Source organism: Monodelphis domestica, chromosome 4, assembly GCF_027887165.1.
Source record: "Monodelphis domestica isolate mMonDom1 chromosome 4, mMonDom1.pri, whole genome shotgun sequence".
Classification (NCBI taxonomy): domain Eukaryota; kingdom Metazoa; phylum Chordata; class Mammalia; order Didelphimorphia; family Didelphidae; genus Monodelphis; species Monodelphis domestica.
In genome coordinates, this window is record NC_077230.1 from 279,699,001 (window position 1) to 279,719,297 (window position 20,297).

The window sequence follows — 20,297 nt, forward strand, 5'->3', positions numbered from 1 at the left end:
TGTTAATGATAAAGCCTGGTGAAGTACTGATCTCTGTTAGAAATTAGCTATTTGCCAAAATTTAACAGGAATACTGGGGAGAGTCAGACAATCCAACTAACAGAAAGAGAAGAAATAACATAGCCACATGGTCTTGTAAAATCACTAAATTCTGAGGATTCACTGAATATTGGGGGGGTTAATTTATATAAGTTTATTAATTCTTTTAGTTTGGATTATCTTAACACGTTTTAATATTTCTTCTTATCTTTGATTATTTAAGTCAGCTATACCACAAAAAGGTGGTTGTTTTAAATAATAAAAGCTCCTAATAAGAGGAAAATAAAAAAGCCCCATATTAGTTTCACTTTTTTCCTTCTCTGTTCAACTCTGGTGGAGTTATTTTTCATGGGACAGTGAACAAAATGTAGTAAGAGGCTCAAATCATTAAGAAATCCATGAGTTTCTGATAACTAAAAAGTTCTGTATAAGTTCTAAAGTGAGATAAGTCATGAATTTCAAAATTATCCCTGAGAATAAGCATGAAATAAAATATCATGAAAGAAGATCTGATGTCTTTGTTTAGAGATAATCTATAATTCAACTTCATTCTGAAGATGTGTAAACTGAGGCCGAGAGAAATTAAGTGACTTTCCTGAAGTCAAACAAGTTAAAAAACAAAACATATATACCAACTTTTATCGTTCCTATATGAACATTTTAAAAAATAAAATACACAAATTTAGGGGAATGGCACTCCTTTCATAAAAGGATTCACCAAAGAATTACCTTAAATTTGTATATTAGCATAACAATAATAATAAATTTAGATTTGTAAGACTACTAATAATAGTCAGATTCCTAACAAGATATTCTTGTTACCAATACAGATCCCCAAATATCCTAGAGAAATCAATCAGTAAAATTGTACTGGATCCGAATCACTATCACACACAAAACTAGTATCCTTAATTACTGAGCTTAAAAATGAACTGTGAAAACTTAATAACGTTTTAATAAATGCCTCTTTACCAAAAAGTTCGTTATCTCCAAGCAATATAGACAAGAAAACATTCAAAACATAGAAAAATGAGAGGAGAACAAAAATCAAATGTCAATAGGATGGGGCACACAACTCCTACTATCCTGTCTTTTCTTGAACTTGAACTGAAAATGCTTATGGTAAGCCTATATAGGATTTTTGTACAACATTAGATACCCAATAATCACAGCTGAATAGTAAGCTGCCATTATAGCATCATTTTTATCTACTAGTGATAAGAATGGGACAGAAGCCACCACCTCATCATTATGATGACATTTTGATGTGATGAGTCAGTTTTATATGAAGGAAAAAAATGCTACACCTGGAATGAAGACTTGAGGGCAAACGTGTCTCAGAAACTTACTACTTATTTAACCTTAGGGCAAGTCACTAAATTCAATTAAAACCTCAGTTTCCTTATCTCTAAAATGAAGGTAACAAGAATTCCTACTCCACAAGGTTATGAAGTTTTGATGAGATTAAAATATAGCCAATACTATGTAAAATTTAAGACCTATATAAATATGATATTCATAACACTAACTATGCAAATATAAAAATTTACAATAATTAAATTTATCTCTATTAGTTTTCCAAAATATCTGCTTTACAAAAACTTAAGTAGATCGATACAATAAAGAATAGGTTTATCAATATGAACACCCATTATGTCCCATATAAATAATAAAGGTGAAAAGGATCTTTTAGCTTTATAAATTTATTTTATGGTTAATGTTTATCTTAGTATATACATACTTACACATTGTATACAAATATGTTTATGTAACCAGTGAAATTTTCCATTAAGAAGCACTTTGTTTTGTTTTTTTTTTAACATGGTTACTGTAAATCTTGAAATTTCTCAGACTTGTGAATGTTAAAAATTTCCCCATCGGGGAATTCTCAATTGGAACAATTCCTTACTGGGAACATTCCCCATTTTGATTGTGAGAACTCGCCAGGATCAGAAATGGGAGGACCTCTACTCCACCCATACTTAAGACTGCTTTAGGGGAGAAAACTCCTTGCTAAACAATTAAAGTACTTGGACCCATGCTTATGATGAGGCAGGGAGTTCTTTGAGCCAGGCCTGTTTTTAGAATTGATACAATGGGATGCTAGGTACCTATAAAAGTAGGGCAGGTTTTCTCCTGATGGGATTAGTCGACTCAGCTGTGTTTTCTCTGGTTCAGATTTACTGAGGGGATTAGTTGACTTAACTGGAATTCAGATGGGCTGTCTTTTAGAAAACATCTACGGTGATTGGTAGATGGAAGAACTTAGGGGAGGTGACATAGGAAAAAAAAACCCTATATAAGAAAAGGAATCTCTTGAGCAAGAAATCTTGGAGATAGATCCTTGGAGATAGATCCTTTTGGAGGAGGCCATTTGAAGATCTCTTGAGAAGAAGTCCCTTGGGAGGCTGACTCTGGCTGGAACTCCCTCTGGGGAGACTCTGTTCCCCAGACATCCTTGCTTAAGACAAATCTTGTGGAGAGTGATAACTGATTGGTTTCTCTCTTAAAGCTTAGGCCTGGGTTGGCCAGGCCTGCCCTGGGCTGACCTATTCTTTCTCATTAATTCCTTTTTTCTCTCCTTCTCCTTTTCTTTAATTCCTCATTGTATTATTAATTAAATTCTCTATAAAACCCAGTTGACTTGGGCATATTCATAATTTGGGAATATATTCTCTGGTGACCACCTTATATTTGATTTAAAACCAAGACACTGTAGTGAAACATTTTCTGCGGTCAAATTTACTCACCCTCTCTTATATCTATCCCAATTTATATCTTCCACCATTTTAACTCACTACAGTTTACAACATTAACCAATTTAATTATTACATTACAAAATAGCTAATATTACTGAACAGAAGTACTTTTGTAACACGCAGTTTATTTGGGATGATGAAAACAAAAAGTTTAATAATAGTGCCTTCTGCAGTGAAGGCCAATATGCTTTAGAATTCATACCTCATTCATTTTCATAGTATTACTAGGAAGTACCAGAATGATGCGATTCTCTTTCTGTAACTGTGAAAACTGGTACAGAGAACTTAAAGATTGCCCGAGGTTGCCCAAAAAAGAAGTAACAAATATAGATACAGATTTAATGCTTTTCTAAGCAATATGTTCATGGCTTTTCTAGAATCAGTTATCAGCAATGTACAGTATTTGAAACAAATAGATGAATAATATATATTTCAAAATCCTGAATTTTACTAGAAATTTGACATTAGTATTCCATTGCCTGAGCTTATGGATTTCCAAAAGTTGTCTACTATTATCACATTAATATCTTAATTACTGTTTTCAGTGACTGGTATACCGGTACATAAATCATTTTTAATGAAACTAGTGTGTCTCTCAATTATAAAACAGAATAAAAGTGGATACTCTTAGTTACCTGCATAGGGTTTACTCTCTTATATACAAAGGACATTTTTCATCCTAGTCTGGAATATACCTTGTCATAAGCAAAATATGTTCTTTTTTTTTAATTTTAATATTATTTTATTTGGTCATTTTCATACATTATTCACTGGAAACAAAGATCGTTTTCTTTTCCTCCCCCCCCCCCCCGCCTTTCCCTCTCCCATAGCCGACGCATGATTCCACTGGTTATCACATGTGTTCTTGACTCGAACCCATTTCCCTGTTGTTGGAGTTTGCATTATAGTGTTCATTTAGAGTCTCTCCTCAGTCTTATCTCCTCCAACCCTGTAGTCAAGCAGTTGCTTTTCATCGGTGTTTTTACTCCCACAGTTTATCCTCTGCTTGTGGGTAGTATTTTTTTTTTTAGATCCCTGCAGATTGTTCAGGGATTGCATTGATACTAATGGAGAAGTCCATCACCTTCGATTGTACCACAATGTATCAGTCTCTGTGTATAATGTTTTCCTGGTTCTGCTCCTCTCGCTCTGCATTACTTCCTGGAGGTTGTTCCAGTCTCCATGGAACTTCTCCACTTTATTATTCCTTTTAGCACAATAGTATTCCATCACCAACATATACCACAATTTGTTCAGCCATTCCCCAATTGAAGGGCATCCCCTCATTTTCCAATTTTTGGCCACCACAAAGAGCGCAGCTATGAATATTTTTGTACAAGTCTTTTTGTCCATTATCTCTTTGGGGTACAAGCCCAGCAGTGCGATGGCTGGATCAAAGGGCAGACAGTCTTTTATCGCCCTTTGGACATAGTTCCAAATTGCCCTCCAGAATGGTTGGATCAATTCACAACTCCACCAGCAATGAATTAATATCCCCACTTTGCCACATCCCCTCCAGCATTCATTACTTTGCATAGCTGTCATGTTAGCCAATCTGCTAGGTGTGAGATGATACCTCAGAGTTGTTTTGATTTGCATCTCTCTGATTATAAGAGATGTAGAGCACTTTTTCATGTGCTTATTAATAGTTTTGATTTCTTTGGCTGAGAATTGCCTGTTCATGTCCCTTGCCCATTTGTCAATTGGAGAATGGCTTGGTTTTTTGTACAATTGATTTAGTTCTTTATAAATTTTAGTAATTAAACCTTTGTCAGAGGTTTTTATGAAGATTGTTTCCCAATTTGTTGCTACCCTTCTGATTTTGGTTACATTGGTTTTGTTTCTATAAAAACTTTTTAATTTGATGTAATCCAGATTATTTATTTTGCATTTTGTAATTCTTTCTAATTCTTGCTTGGTTTTGAAGTATTTCCCTTCCCAAAGGTCTGACATGTATACTATTCTGTGTTCGCCTAATTTTCTTATAGTTTCCTTCTTTATGTTCAAGTCATTCATCCATTTTGAATTTATCTTGGTGTAGGGTGTGAGGTGTTGATCTAAGCCTAATCTTTCCCACACTGTCCTCCAATTTTCCCAACAGTTTTTATGAAATAGTGGATTTTTGTCCCAAAAGCTGGGATCTTTGGGTTTGTCATATACTGTCTTGCTGAGGTTGCTTGCCCCCAGTCTATTCCACTGATCCTCCTTTCTGTCTCTTAGCCAGTACCAAATTGTTTGAATGACCGCTGCTTTATAATATAGTCTGAGATCTGGGACTGCAAGGCCCCCTTCCTTTGTGTTTTTTTTCATTAATTCCCTGGATATCCTTGATCTTTTGTTCTTCCAAATGAACTTTGTTATGTTTTTTTCTAAATCAGTAAAAAAAATTTTTGGAAGTTCCATGGGTATGGCACTAAATAGATAGATGAGTTTGGGTAGGATGGTCATTTTTATTATATTGGCTCGTCCTACCCATGAGCAGTTAATGTTCTTCCAATTGTTCAAGTCTAGTTTTAGTTGTGTGGAAAGTGTTTTGTAGTTGTGTTCATATAGATCCTGTGTTTGTCTCGGGAGATAGATTCCTAAGTATTTTATTTTGTCTTGGGTAATTTTGAATGGGATTTCTCTTTCTAGTTCTTGCTGCTGAGCTGTGTTGGAATTATATAGAAATGCTGATGACTTATGTGGGTTTATTTTGTATCCTGCAACTTTGCTAAAGTTGTTGATTATTTCAATTAGCTTTTTGGTTGAGTCTCTAGGATTCTTTAAGTAGACCATCATGTCATCTGCAAAGAGTGATAATTTGGTCTCCTCCTTGCCTATTTTGATGCCTTCAATTTCTTTTTCTTCTCTAATTGCTACTGCTAGTGTTTCTAATACAATGTCAAATAATAGAGGTGATAATGGGCATCCTTGTTTCACTCCTGATCTTAATGGGAATGGATTTAGTTTATCCCCATTGCAGATGATATTAGCTGATGGTTTTAGATATAAACTGTTTATTATTTTTAGGAATGACCCTTCTATTCCTATGCTTTCTAGTGTTTTTAGTAGGAATGGGTGTTGTATTTTATCAAAGGCTTTTTCTGCATCTATTGAGATAATCATGTGGTTCTTGTTGGTTTGCTTGTTGATGTGGTCAATTATGTGGATAGTTTTCCTAATGTTGAACCAGCCCTGCATCCCTGGTATGAATCCTACTTGATCATGGTGGATGACCCTTCTAATCACTTGCTGGAGTCTTTTTGCTAGTATCCTATTTAAGATTTTTGCATCTATATTCATTAGGGAGATTGGCCTATAGTTTTCTTTCTCTGTTTTTGACCTGCCTGGCTTTGGAATTAGTACCATGCTTCTGTCATAAAAGGAGTTTGGTAGGACTCCCTCTTTGCTTATTATGTCAAATAGTTTGTATAGTATTGGCGTTAACTGTTCTCTGAATGTTTGATAGAATTCACTGGTGAATCCATAAGGCCCTGGGGATTTTTTCTTAGGCAGTTCTTTGATGGCTTGATGGATTTCAATTTCTGATATGGGATTATTTAAGAAAACTATTTCTTCTTCTGTTAGTCTAGGCAATTTATATTTTTGTAAATATTCATCCATATCACCTAGGTTGGTATATTTATTGCCATATAGTTGGGCAAAGTAGTTTTTAATGATTGCCTTAATTTCCTCTTCATTGGAGGTGAGGTCCCCCTTTTCATCCTTAATGCTATTAATTTGACTTTCTTCTTTCCTTTTTTTAATTAAATTAACCAGTACTTTGTCTATTTTGTCTGTTTTTTCAAAGTACCAGCTTCTAGTCTTGTTTATTAGCTCAATAGTTCTGTCACTTTCTATTTTATTAATTTCTCCCTTAATTTTTAGGATCTCTAGTATGGTTTTCTTCTGGGGGTTTTTAATTTGTTCATTCTCAAGTTTTTTTATTTGCATTTCCAATTCCTTGGTCTCTGTCCTCCCTAATTTGTTAATATATGCACTCAGGGATATGAATTTTCCTCTAAGTACTGCCTTGGCTGCATCCCATAAGGTTTGAAAGGGTGTTTCGCCGTTGTAATTTTCTTCAACGAAATTGTTAATTGTTTCTATGATTTCTTCTCTAACTATCCGATTTTGGAGTATCATGTTATTTAATTTCCAATTAATTTTTGATTTGGGTCTCCATGTACCCTTGCCGATCAATATTTTAATTGCCTTGTGATCTGAAAAGGCTGCAGTTAATATTTCTGCTTTTCTGCATTTAAGTGCCATGTTTCTATGACCTAGTGTATGATCTATTTTTGTGAATGTGCCATGTGGTGCTGAAAAGAAGGTGTATTCTTTTTTGTCCCTATTTATTTTTCTCCATATGTCTATTAATTCTAATTTTTCTAAGATTTCATTCACCTCTTTTACCTCTTTCTTATTTATTTTTTGATTTGATTTATCTAAATTTGATAGTGGTTGGTTCAAGTCTCCCACTAATATGGTTTTACTGTCTATTTCCTCTTTCAATTCTCCTAGTTTCTCTATTAAAAATTTGGATGCTATACCATTTGGTGCATACATGTTGATTAGTGATATTTCCTCATTGTCTATACTTCCTTTTAGCAGAATATATTTACCTTCCCTGTCCCTTTTGATCAGGTCTATTTGTACTTTGGCTTTGTCAGATATCATGATTGCAACTCCTGCCTTCTTTCTATCGGTTGAGGCCCAAAAGGTCTTACTCCAACCTTTAATTCTAACCTTGTGAGTGTCAACCCGTCTCATATGTGTTTCTTGAAGACAACATATGGTAGGGTTTTGGGTTCTAATCCAATCTGCTATTTGTCTGCGTTTTATGGGTGAGTTCATCCCATTCACGTTCAAAGTTATGATTGTTATTTGTGGATTCGCTGGCATTTTGATATCTTCCCCTAGTTCTGACCTTTCTTCTTTAGCTTTCTCCTTTTGAATCAGTGATTTACTTTAGGTCAGTCCCCCTAGTCCCCTCCCTTGAGATGCTTCCCTTTCTAGCCCCTCCCTTTTTATGCTCCCTCCCCCTCCCCCCTCTCCTTCCCTCCCTTTTTGTACTCCCTCCCCCCTCCCCCTCCTTAATTTTCCTTTCTTTCTTGCCCTAATGGATAAGATAGAATTCAGGATCCCACTGGATCTAGATGTTCTTCCCTCTCAGATTTGATTTCACTGAGAGTAAGGTTTAAGTAATTCCACTTCACGCTCTCTTCCTCTCCTTCTCATATGAGAGTTCTTCCCCTCCCCTTCCCATGTGTATCTTTATATGGGAAAGTTTATTCTATTGATTCCCCCCCTATTTCTTGAAGTTAATCTTAGTATTATCACGGTTCCCCCCTCCCTTTTCCTTTTTTTGCCCCAACTTTCCCCAAATCTTCTTAATTCCCCAATCTTTCCCTATGCATGTTTCTTCTAACTACTCTTATGATGATACAATTTATGAGAGTTACACAAAACATTTTCCCCACATATTAATATATATAATTTGATGTAAATGTAGTCCTTATAGAAGAGTTTGACTTAAAGAGAAAGATAAGATTTATCTCCTTTTCCCTTTCTTTCATATTTACCTTTTCATGTTTCTCTTGCTTTCTGTGCTTGGATATCGAACTTTCCACAGAGCTCTGGTCTTTTCTTAGCAAATGCTTGGAAATCTTCTATTTTGTTGAATGCCCATACTTTCCCTTGGAAGTATATAGTCAGTTTTGCTGGGTAGTTGATTCTTGGTTGGAGACCCAGCTCTCTTGCCTTTCTAAATATCGTGTTCCATGCTTTGCGGTCTCTTAGTGTGTTAGCTGCTAAGTTGTGTATGATCCTTATGGGAGCCCCCTTATATCTGAAGCTCTTCTTCTTGGCTTCTTGTAGGATTTTCTCCTTTACTTGGAAGCTCTTGAATTTGGCAATTACATTCCTAGGCGTTGTCTTTTGGGGATTTAGTATAGAAGGTGTTCTATGAATCCTTTCTATTTCTATTTTGCCCCCTTGCTCCAGAACGTGGGGGCAATTTTCTTTTATAATCTCCTGTAGAATAATATCCAATTTGTTGTTTACCTCTGGTTTTTCTGGGAGACCGATGATACGGAGATTTTCTCGTCTTCCTCTGTTCTCCAGGTCCGTGACCATCTCAGTGAGATATTTTATGTTTTCTTCCAATTCATTAATTATTTGGGTTTGCTTTATTGATTCTTGCTGTTTTATCAACTCACTTTCTTCGAGGTGCTTAATTCTGGTCATTAGGGACTGGTTTTGCTTTTCAGCCTTGTCTGCCCTTCTATTGGATGCTTCGAGTTCTTTTTCCAATTGAGCAGTCTTATCTGTCAGACAGCTGATCTCTTTCTCCCATTTTTCTTTCCAGAAGGTTTCCATCTTTTGGATAAGTTCCAGTTTGAGATCTTCCAGAGCTTGTTGATAGTTTCCATTTTGGGAGGCGTGTTCTGAATTTTTTTGGATTTCCTCCTCATTCTCCTCTTTTCCTTGGGTACTTCCACAATAAAAGTTTTCAATAGTCACTTTTTTCCCTTTCTTCCTGGAGGCTTGATTTTGGGCCATGTGAGCCATCCCTTTGGTGGTTTTATTCCCCTTTCCTTTTTGGTCTGGGGTCTGGGTTATAAGAGCGGTTTTTCTGTGAATTTAGGTTGCTTCAGACTAGTTCTTCCCAGCCTCCGAGCCCAGGTATTCAGCTCCGCCCAGATAATCAGCGCGCGTTGTTCAGCGAAACCCGCCCCAAGTCCAGTTCCGCTGGATTCTCCAGTGAAAGCGCCCTGAGACGTTTTTTCCTGGCAGTCCCCAGATCCCAAGGACCCTGGAGTGCCGCCCCAGACAGAGACGCTCCCCACTCACTCGCTGTCCCGGTGAGCGCTCAGGTAGCTCACTCTGGTTTAGTGGGGGAGGTGGGGTGGGGGAAGGGCGGCTCAGTTCACTTTTCTGTGCAAGCTTTTCCTTCTTATTTTAGTGTGGAAATGTTCAAGCCCCACGTACCTTTGCCTCTGTGGGGTACTGGGGAGTCCTTCTGTTCCTCCAAAGGTGATTTTATGCTCCTTTGATGTAGTCTATTTCGTTCGGTGCCGGGGAGAGGAAGTGTGTGGAGTCTAGATTGCAGCCATGATTACCCGGAAGTCCTCGCAAAATATGTTCTTAAATATCTCTTATCACCATTAGAAGTTTATGCTAAGGTATATCAATATTCAAAGATCAGTGATTTCTTCAGTGTGGGAATTTTTAGCAAAGCAGATCTTAACCCTACTATTTCTGAAACCATGGAGATTTACCTGAGGCTTAGAGAAGTTAAATAGCTAATCCTTGGACACAAAGCTAATTCATTCATTCATTAATTTAATAAACATTAATCATCTACTATGTGCCACACACTGTGAAAAGTGCTGAGGATACAAAGAAAGGTAAAAGAGAGTCCCTGCTCTCCAGGAGCTCACAATCTAATGATTGTGACATCATCCAAATAAATATCACAAGCAATCTATATAAAGGATAAAATGAAACTAATTAACAAAGGGAATTCACAGAGTTAAGCAGAATCATGAGAGGTACACTTTGGAAAGTGAAGGTTAAAAGGGAAATAAAGGCAGTGAATCCAGGAGGTTGAGATGAAGAAGGGGAAGATTCCAGGAATGGGAAACAGCCCATGAAAATACCGAAGAGTCCAGAGATAAAGTATCTTTTTTCAAGAAACAAGAAGGAGGCCAATATCACTGGATTGTAGAATATGTCAAAGGATTGAAGATCTTATCAGAAAAATAGAAAGGAAGGCAAAGGTTATGAAGCTAAGTTATGAAGGGCTCTGAATGCCCAAAAGAATTTTTAAATTGATATTAGGAGTGATGAGGAGTCATGATAGTTTATAAAGTAAGGTAGGACATGGTCAGACCTGAGCTTTAGGAAGATCATTTTGACAGCTAAGTAAAGAAGGAACTGGAGAGGGAAGAGACTTGGGGTAAGAAGAACAACCAACAGATTATTGTAGAAATCCAGGAATGAAGTAATAAGGGCCTACAGCTGGGATATGATAGTATCAGAGGAGAGAGGCAGTGTATATTTAAGATATTGCAAAGGTGAAATCAACAGACCTTGAGAATAGACTAAATATGGAGGGTGAGAGATACTTAAGAATCAAGACTGACAACTAAATTGGAAGCCTAGGAAAACTGAGAAGACGGGAGTACTTTCAAGAAAAAGAGGAAAATTTGATTAAATTTTTAAAAAAAAGGAAGGTTTGGAGAAGAAAGAGAAATTCAATTTTGGACATAAGTTTAAAATGTCTATGGAACATCCCATTTGGGACATGAAACAGGTAGATAGGAATGTTAAGAGTGAAGGTTAGCAAAGAGGCTAGTTAGGGTTGAAGAAACATTTGAGAGCCCAGAACAAAGACCTGTGGAACATCCATGATTAATGAGATTGAAATGGAAGAAGATCAAGCAAAGGAAATTAAAAATGAACAGTCAGATAAGTAGGAGGAAAACAAGGAGAATATTGTCATGAAAACCATAAGAGTATCAAGAAGAAATGCAAGAGACATTTAAAGGAGTAATGAATGAAAAAAGTTTAAGATTTGGCAATTAATAAATCATACATAATACATACACATTTGGAGAGAATACTTTCATTTGAATATTAAGATTAGAAGACAAGACCATAGAGGTATGAAGAGAGAAAGGAAAGGAAGCTGAGGTAGCACATGTCAAAGGCCTATTCTAGAAGTTTAGTTATTCTTTATCATAGAATTTAAGGGTATCAGATGATAAATAAGAGGGAAGTGGCTAGTGAATAGGGAGAAAATAAAATAGGGGAAGAGTGAGGATAATAGAGGGGTGAATTGGATATGGAAATTTCAGAACTCTTGAGCAAGGAGCTGGTGTATTGTGGATGATGGAAAGATCAAGAGTATGATTATCTTTGTAGGGGTCAGGTATTCATGGGAAATGAGTGAAAATTAGTAAACTGTTAAGGTAGGATGTTTGAGGGAGCATCAATATGTGTATTGAAGCTATCTAGTGTGAAGAAAGGAGTTGGAGAGTAAAGAAAGATAGTGAACTAGGCAATGAGCTCGATGAGGAAAGAGAAGTGCCTAGTTGTTGGTAGACACCAAAATTTGGATTGATAGATAACAGAGTGAATGAACCTCAAAAGAGAAGAGGTTATTAAGTGATGTTGATAGAGGGAGTAAGCAAAAGTGGAGAGAAAGGAATATTCTAATTCCCTCAACACCTTAACTAGCATCAAGGGGGAAGGAGTAAAACTGCAGCCAGTTCAGGATAAGGGTTGGGAAGGATGCTATGTCATTAGGGAAAAGGAATGTCCTGATGATAGAGAAGATGTGGGAAAGGATGATAAAAACAAACTTTAAAACATGTTTGTCACCTGTGGAGAAGACATTCCTGAAAGTACTGTGGAAGAAGGAAGTATTTTGGGGTGGGACATGGTGGTGTTAGGGGGTGCTGGGGTGAACAGAACAGAATGGGGAATAAGACTTGAATGATGGCTGATGCAGGATGAGAATCATTGGATAGGGAGGGTATGATTGGAGGAAGAGGTTGTTCATTAAGGGAAGATTTTGAATTGATTTTTAATATTCATGGGCCTCTGGACTCAAGGGAGAGAAGTGCAAGAGTCCTAACTGACTTAGGCAGTTCAGGTAAGAGGGCAAATACCTGTAGCTAAAGGAACAGTGGGCAAGTTAGGGCTTCCTGAATCCAACTTTAATACTTAATTCATTATACCACATTATCTCTCTAGATAGCACACATTAATTTTTAGATTAAACTAAGCAAAAGAAAATTAGGGAGGTACACCTATTGCAAAACAAAAATCACAACCAATGCAAATCACAAGGGTTTTAAAAAATCATTTATTTGGATTTCTTTGTGCTAAATGTTTTTTTTTTTTCATCAGCATGGATTATGGGATAACTGAAAGACTCTCTTCTGTTTTGATTTGGAAAAAAAAATTTTTTTCAACAACAAAACTTTACACAATAGGAGAAACTGGAGAATCAGGACTTCTGTTTTATTAATGTATAAATTCTTTTAGAGATGAGGGTTGGATTTTCATGGTATTAACCACTATATCAAATTCATATTCCTTTTCTATTGTGATATTGAAATCACTTTAAAAAGACTGATATATATATATATGTATATATATATATTAATTTAAGGTCACCAAGGAATTCACTTATGTAATTCCTAAATGAAACTCTCAAGTCAGCTGCCAAATATTTTTTATGGTGTTTTAATTACAAACAGGAAAGAGAGAAGGATAAGGGAGAGAAAGAAAGAAGTTTAAATACCAACTCTGGCTCAGGATGAGCCAAAGCGGGATTTAAGGCCCTGGATAGCCAAGGCTATCAGGGATAGACCAATCTGAAGGAAAGCAGTCCATGGGGCCCCTCCAACTCCAAGCACCAGCCTCCAACTGCCTCTAGCCCTCCTCACAGGAAGTCCCTAGAACTCCAGAGGCTGTTCTCTACCTCACTACTTGCATCTCACATGTGCCAATGGTGGTTCTAGCTTTACCTAGGACCGCCCAGAGGTTTGTCCTTTTTTTTTGCACATGTCTGTTGAAGGCCATATTCTCAAATAATTAAATTTGAGTTTGCTGCAGCCCTTCCTAATTTTGTTACACTGAGTAGGGTGGAGATTGTAGTTTCCAAGACCTGATTCTGTTATTCCAAGTATCTCTATTGTTATTGATCAGGAAATAGCTAAATCCAATCTTCTAAAGAATGGTCTGAATAGGGTGGAGTAGTTTTGAAATTCACAATATTAATAAAGAGTAGGATGATTAAAATAAATTTTAAATGAATATATAAATTTTTTTTGATCAAAGGACTACTATGTTACAAAATATAACTGAGGATATATTAAATTTTAGAAAAGTAGTACACATGAAGAGCCACATTTGGACTGGAACAACTAAATTCTGACCTTTCCTAGATTTGTGATCGTGAACAAGTCATTTAACTTGACAACTTTTCAAGACTAAGTTATAATCAAGTTGAAGATATACATTATTTCCAAAAAATGCTGATATTGGGATTTCCCTATATATCTGAAATAACAAGTTGAGATCCCCCAAAGTTCAAATTCAACAGTATAATCAGAGAATACTTATAATTATAAATAATCAATCTATAGATGTATATAAATTACTCAGAAACAGAAAACATGTATTATTAAGTCACAAAGGAAATGAATAGTATAGGGCTTCACAGACTTTGCAAAGATTTTCTGTAAATAAAAGTTAATAAAGATATAATTAAGCTATTAAGTCAAATGATAGGATGAGCTAGGGTAGGGATATAAGAGATTCTATTGCTTAAGGCAAGCTAAAAAAAACAAAATATAATCTCTCTAAACATCAGTTTTTAAGTTGTAAATTTGTCTCTCTGAAGTGATCATGTATTTATTAATGTCATTAAATGGTGATCAGAAAAGAAGACCTATTAGCCTTAGAAAAAAATGCCATTTTGAATTTCTAAGCAAAACAAACACCTCTAAATTAGCCATCCTGAAATGGACTCTACAAAGGAAGTACACTCACATCAAATGTTAATGAGAACTATTAACTTTTATAAAAGTATGAAGGAAAACCCTATGTGTGGGGGCAGATATGTGGCTCAATATAGAGAGAGCCAGACTTGGAGATAGGAGGTTCTGGGTCCAAATCGCCTCAAATACTTCCTAGCTGTATGACCCTGGGAAAGTCACTTAACCTCAATTGCCAGACCCCTAACACTTCTGTCTTGGAATAAGTGCTTAGTATAAATTCTAAGACAGAAGCTGAAGGTTTAAAAACATGCCCCCGCCCAAAAAAAAAAACAACTTCTGTAACAATTTATTGCCCAATAACATAGAATTACAAGTACATCCTCCTTTGTGATTCATGATATGTAAAGAATTACATATGAATAAACTTCAAGACAAGCTAGCACAGTACTGCTTTATTGTAATGTACCAGTTAATTTACCTTCTGGAAAGCCTTTTTTAACAAAATTGCTGTAGTCAGCAGAAGTTCTAATCTTGGCAATCTGAATCCACAGAGGCAGAAGCAGCAGTTGAGGAGGAAGGGGGTGAGGCCTTTCAGGTATAACACAGAATAAGCCTAGATCTCATGGACTTGAGATACATAATGATATGGTTATGAACTGGATGAATGACCAAACCAAAAGAAAAGAGTCTTTAGTGAACTAAAATCAACTTGGAGGTAGGTCTCTAGTGACTGCAACAGGGATCTATTCTATACAATATTTTTATCAATAACTTAGATAAAGACATTACCAAATCTACACACAACGATAAGCTAAGGAGAATAGTGAAACTATTAGGCAACAATCAGAATCACAAAAGATCTAGAATGATGTGTTCAATCTAATGAGTTAAAATTTAATGAGAATAAATATAAAGTCCTTTTAATGACTGATAAAGCATGTAAATGAAGCATATCTATCTCCAAGACAATGATATACAGTTGAATGAGCACAATACTAAGCTAGTACCTCAGTGCATATATCTTGGATAGGCACTGCAGGTACACTGTGGCTGGTCCAGAAATAAATAGGATGAAAAGCCTAGACTAAATGTGTCTGAGAAACCTCATGATGCCTTCAAAGATCCCAAACTGTTCTTGGACATCAAAACATATTTTTAAAACCCCGGCAATATTCTCTTGATAATGCCAAATGACTATAAATTATAACACCCAAGGCATAAATAATGAGTGATCCAAAAAACAAAGGAAAAATACGAGAATAAAAGATAATAGATAGACAACTGATGCTGAGTACTGGTACTGAAGAAATGTTAAAAGATCTAGAAGAAATCTTCTAATACCAAGTATAAATCTATAAAGGATTTTTAAAGGAGCATGGAAAATAATTATACAGGGCAAGGTAAGTAAGGATTAGAGTCTGAAACTCTGGAGATGGTACCCATTTTGATGAGATCATGAATCCACTGAAGGATTGAAGAACACTGAAATGGACATGATAGTTGACTTTAAATATTTCATATTGATCAAGCTGAAGAGTTTAGATTTGTTCTTTTGGTCTTAAAAATGAGAATAAAGGACATATTTGAATATATAAGGTAAGAGACCAGTAGTAAGTAAAACTTGAGTTTGAATTTTGCCTTAGAAAATTATTAGCATCTTGACACTTTGTCCAAGTCAATTAATCTCCCCTCAGTCTCTGTTTTCTCATTTGTCAAATGACCTTTAGGTCCTTTCCAACTAGAACTTTTAGTCCTATATTATTCACTAAGAATGGTAGATTTAGGTTCCACATGAGGCAAGCTAGTGGTATTAAGAGTGTTATAAAAGTATGTAAATGGCTACAATGGAAAGAAGTGAGTTGATGCCCTCAAATGAAGTTTTCAAGTAGCAGCTGGATGTCCATTTTGAGGGATATTGGTCTAGATGGCATCATCTTAAGTTTATTCCTATGCAAAGTCTGTGATACAGTTTTCAACCACAACAAAACCATTCTAGGGATGAAACACCCAAGCAAAGTGAGCAATAGGCCAACTGGGTTTGGATTGTGAATAATATCTTCATAACTAGGCACATAAGTATAACTAGAATACAGTGAAAGGAACAAGATTTTAGAGCTTGCCTGTCTTAGAAAAATTAGATAGCAAAAGTACCCTACTAAGGCTTTCAAGTCATGGATTATATCTCAGAATCTTCTATTTTATTTCTATTGATTGTAATAAAATTTCAGGCACTACAGTACACTGTTAGAAGATAACTGATTTGTTAATCGAAGCACACTATTGAACAAAATGTAATGGTTGTGAATTGTCTCCACCCCCCCCTTCTTAAGAGCTTCAAAGAAGAAAGTTTCCCTCAACTTTTCCACACTTGGAACCTCATTACCTACCTGAAATCCATGCTTTCCTCTCCACCATGTGCTCAATACTTTTGGTGGCATGTCAATAACTGACACAATGTCTCCCACCTATGAAATAAAAATTGAAGGAAATCAAATGCATAACTACTATTGTGGTTAGAATTTGAAGTTAAGCAGTGGAACGGAGAAAAGTATTATTCCTTTCTCTGATTAATGTCCTTGAAAGAAACCCTCCCTTTAAAGGATCCCAAAATTTATTGGAGCTCTGCTTCCTACAAAATGAAGCTTTGAATTGGTTCCATAAAAAGATGTTAACAATTTGCTAAATGAGCTGAATAGATATTGCTCAATTTCTGCAATGATTATAGAAGCCATCTTCAAGAGTTACCCTGAACTTTAGATATTGTGTCTGGCATACAATCACCTTTTATTTTCAATTCAGTTCTGCTGATTAGTATTTCCTTTCTTTAAGTAAGGTGAAAAATGAAGGATCATGATCAGATTCATTTTTTCTAATAACAGTTTAAAAGCTTACATTCAGATGATAGTTGGGATTATTAACTGTTTTTACATATATCTTGTAATTGTCTAAACTATCACTATTTTGAAGATAAGGAAAATGACTTGTTCAAGGCCACACACCTAGTAAGATGGAGCCAAGATTCTGACTCCAAAATAGCACTGTTGTCAAGTGATTAAGTTGTAAATATACTGCAAAGTGTTTAATCTTCCAACATGAAGAGTCTCCAACAGGCCAATCAATTGGCAGACCAAGAATAATAGGAAATGTACTACTAATTATTTCTTCTTTAAGTTGATGGTTCAGATGACATTGAAACAGTTGACTTCCATAACGAATAACAGAATTTACTTCCATTTTATGATAATATAAAAGTTTAGACTTTTACATACTATTGTTTACCATTTATTTTTAATAGCTTCATATTTATCACTTAAAAAAATCAAAAGATAACTTATTCCATGATAAAAAGAGCAGAGTTAAATGAAATAAAATAGATATACTAAAATTAATAATGATAAGTTCATAGATTTAGAGGTAAAGAAGACATTGAAATCTATTTCAATAACCTCATTTTACAAATGAACTGGGGACCAAAGAGGTTAAGTAACTTTCCCAAAAATCACACAGACAGTTAAGTGAGAGAGCTAAGTTAATATATGTATACAAACATAAGGTGTGCATATATTATATAACCTGTAGACAAAAACGATTTGAGGTTTTTGTTTTTTTAAACCCTTACCTTCCATCTTGGGATCAATACTGGGTATTGGTCCCAAGTCAGAAGAGTGGTAAGGGCTAGGCAATGGGGGTTAAGTGACATTCCCAGGGTCACACAGCTGGGAAGTGTCTGAGGCCAGATTTGAACCTAGGACCTCCTGTCTCTGGGTCTGAATCCACTGAGCTACCCATCTGACCCCATAATTTGAGTTTTTCAAGCCTGCAAAGAAAAAAAGAAGTCACACTTGCTAACAGTTTTGGCATTTTTATACAAGGTTTTCTCTTCAACTAGATCTAAAAGCTTATACTGACTGGTACATATTTTGGGGAGTTAGAGCACATTAAATTGCACAACATGAAAGTTCAGATTATTTTGCTCAAAGAAACTAAACCATTTTCATTAACATCAGGTAGCTTTGGAGTAAAGTGAAGTTTTTCCTACTTCAGTATTTTATAATGTCATATTATCTATATTCAGTTATTCATTGTATATTCAATTCATACATCCATATTCAAGTATTACCTCTAAAGACAATTCATCGGGAGCACGAGCAGTATATCTCTTGATAACATGGGCAGCACCGACAGCAGGTGTGTTAATTGATGATTCTTCATGCACTAACAAGTGATTTCCCTTGTTATCAATCTGTTTAAGAAAAGAAAGGAAACTGTATTGTGAAGTATCTGAGGGCATTTAAAACTAGTAGACTCTACCAATTGACTCAGAAAGAATACAATGCAGAAGCCTTGAAGGAAAAAAATGAATAAGAATAACATCTCAAATTCATCAAAGAAAGACAAGAAACAGTTAATAAAGAAATGCCATGAATTTATGATATGACTATATTTTCAAAATAACAAACTTTTTTTTTTTTACCTTCTGTCTTGGAGTCAATACTGTGTATTGGCTCCAAGGCAGAAGAGTGGTAAGGGCTAGGCAATGGGGGTCAAGTGACTTGCCCAGGGTCACACAGCTAGGAAGTGGCTGAGGCGGGATTTGAACCTAGGACCTCCCGTCTCTAGGCCTGGTTCTCAATCCACTGAGCTACCCAGCTGCCCCCAATAACAAACTTTTTTACATATAACAGTGGACACATTGTAAACCCTGAATAATTATTGATTAGACACTTTATACTTTATCTTTTTTAAATTTATTAAGTTTAGCGAAGATAAAGTATTTATTATATTTCCACCATTCACTAAAGAATATATCAGTTAGAAAATATTCATTAAATACCTATTCATGCACTGTGCTAACCACTAAAAGTATGTACAAAGTAAAAAAAAAATAATCAGGCACTTTATCATGCTTATCAACCAAACAAAATGTTGATACCATACTAGTAGCAAAATTTTTTTTTTTAAAGAAACTACTTACTGTGAAGATGATTGACTAAACACAGGCAAAATGCAACCTTCTCCAACAAAAACCCTAAAATTCATATCAGAGTGAATAATGATTAAGAAATTCAGCGAGACTGAATCTTTGGACTCCAGGTTAGGGGAAGTCCTATTATTTATGTTCTTTAGTTAAGATATCCCAAACCTTTTTCACCTTTCCCTTAGTTATTAAACCAAACAGTCCTGTTTTTATTCAGTGTCTGTGTCTGGCTCTGCCTACCCTGGGCTGGTATACCCTTCCCAAATCAGCTTACTGGCCCACCCTCGAACCTAAAATTATCCCAAATAGTTATATAAGTGTCAAATTAGTAATTTTTTGAATAATCATAAAAACTTCTTTGTTTTTTCACATTTAGGATTCTTATTTCCCTCTCCTACTGCTACTTTCTTACCACTTAAGATTACATTCTTTAAAAATCTCAGCTTAAGTGCCTTTTTCTCACTGAATCTCTTCCTCATTACTTATTCTGTTCATGCACATATTCGATTTTTGTATATACAACTCATGACCAATTAGAATGAAAGCAATTTGAAGTCAGGAACTGTTTCACTTTTGTCTTTTTATACACAACATTTAGCATCAGTATCTGGCATATAGCAGGAACACAAAAAATATTTATTGCTTGATTTCAAAAGTACTTTTTCAAATGTTCCTGAGTGATGGTAATGTTCTGCATGGTGTGTGTTCTATATGTTTTTAAGAACACAGAAAATGAACAAAGTTTTAAAACCTCTAGAAATGCCAAAGAAAGAATATAAATACTATTTACAGATCAAAGAATGCCACCTTTCACTTTATTGCCTTCATTTTTTTAATGAGTAGGTAATATATGTCTTCCATCATGGCAAGGGGAACATGGAAATGTGCAATGCATGAAAGCAAAGGCATAGTCGATATAAGAATACTTATTATCTCAGAGAAGGGGGGGAGGGTCTGGATTGCAAAATGTCAGAAAACAATTGCAAAAAATTGTTTCTAAATGTAGTTGGGAAAAATATT

General features: G+C 35.5%; 1 protein-coding gene across 6 annotated transcripts in view; it reads right to left on the bottom strand.

Moving 5' to 3' along the window:
• The window catches only part of ARHGAP32 (Rho GTPase activating protein 32), a 430,718-nt gene that overhangs the window by 135,735 nt on the left and 274,686 nt on the right, over nucleotides 1–20,297 (bottom strand). For 5 of the 6 annotated variants that reach the window (XM_056794599.1, XM_056794601.1, XM_056794596.1 and 2 more), the window contains 2 exons: nucleotides 18,420–18,542; nucleotides 16,687–16,764 (listed from right to left, as the gene is read on the bottom strand). In XM_056794599.1, the coding sequence (XP_056650577.1) occupies nucleotides 16,687–16,764; nucleotides 18,420–18,542 (201 nt within the window). The remainder of the gene's footprint in view (nucleotides 1–16,686; nucleotides 16,765–18,419; nucleotides 18,543–20,297) is intronic. The other variant, XM_056794598.1, reaches the window with a different exon arrangement.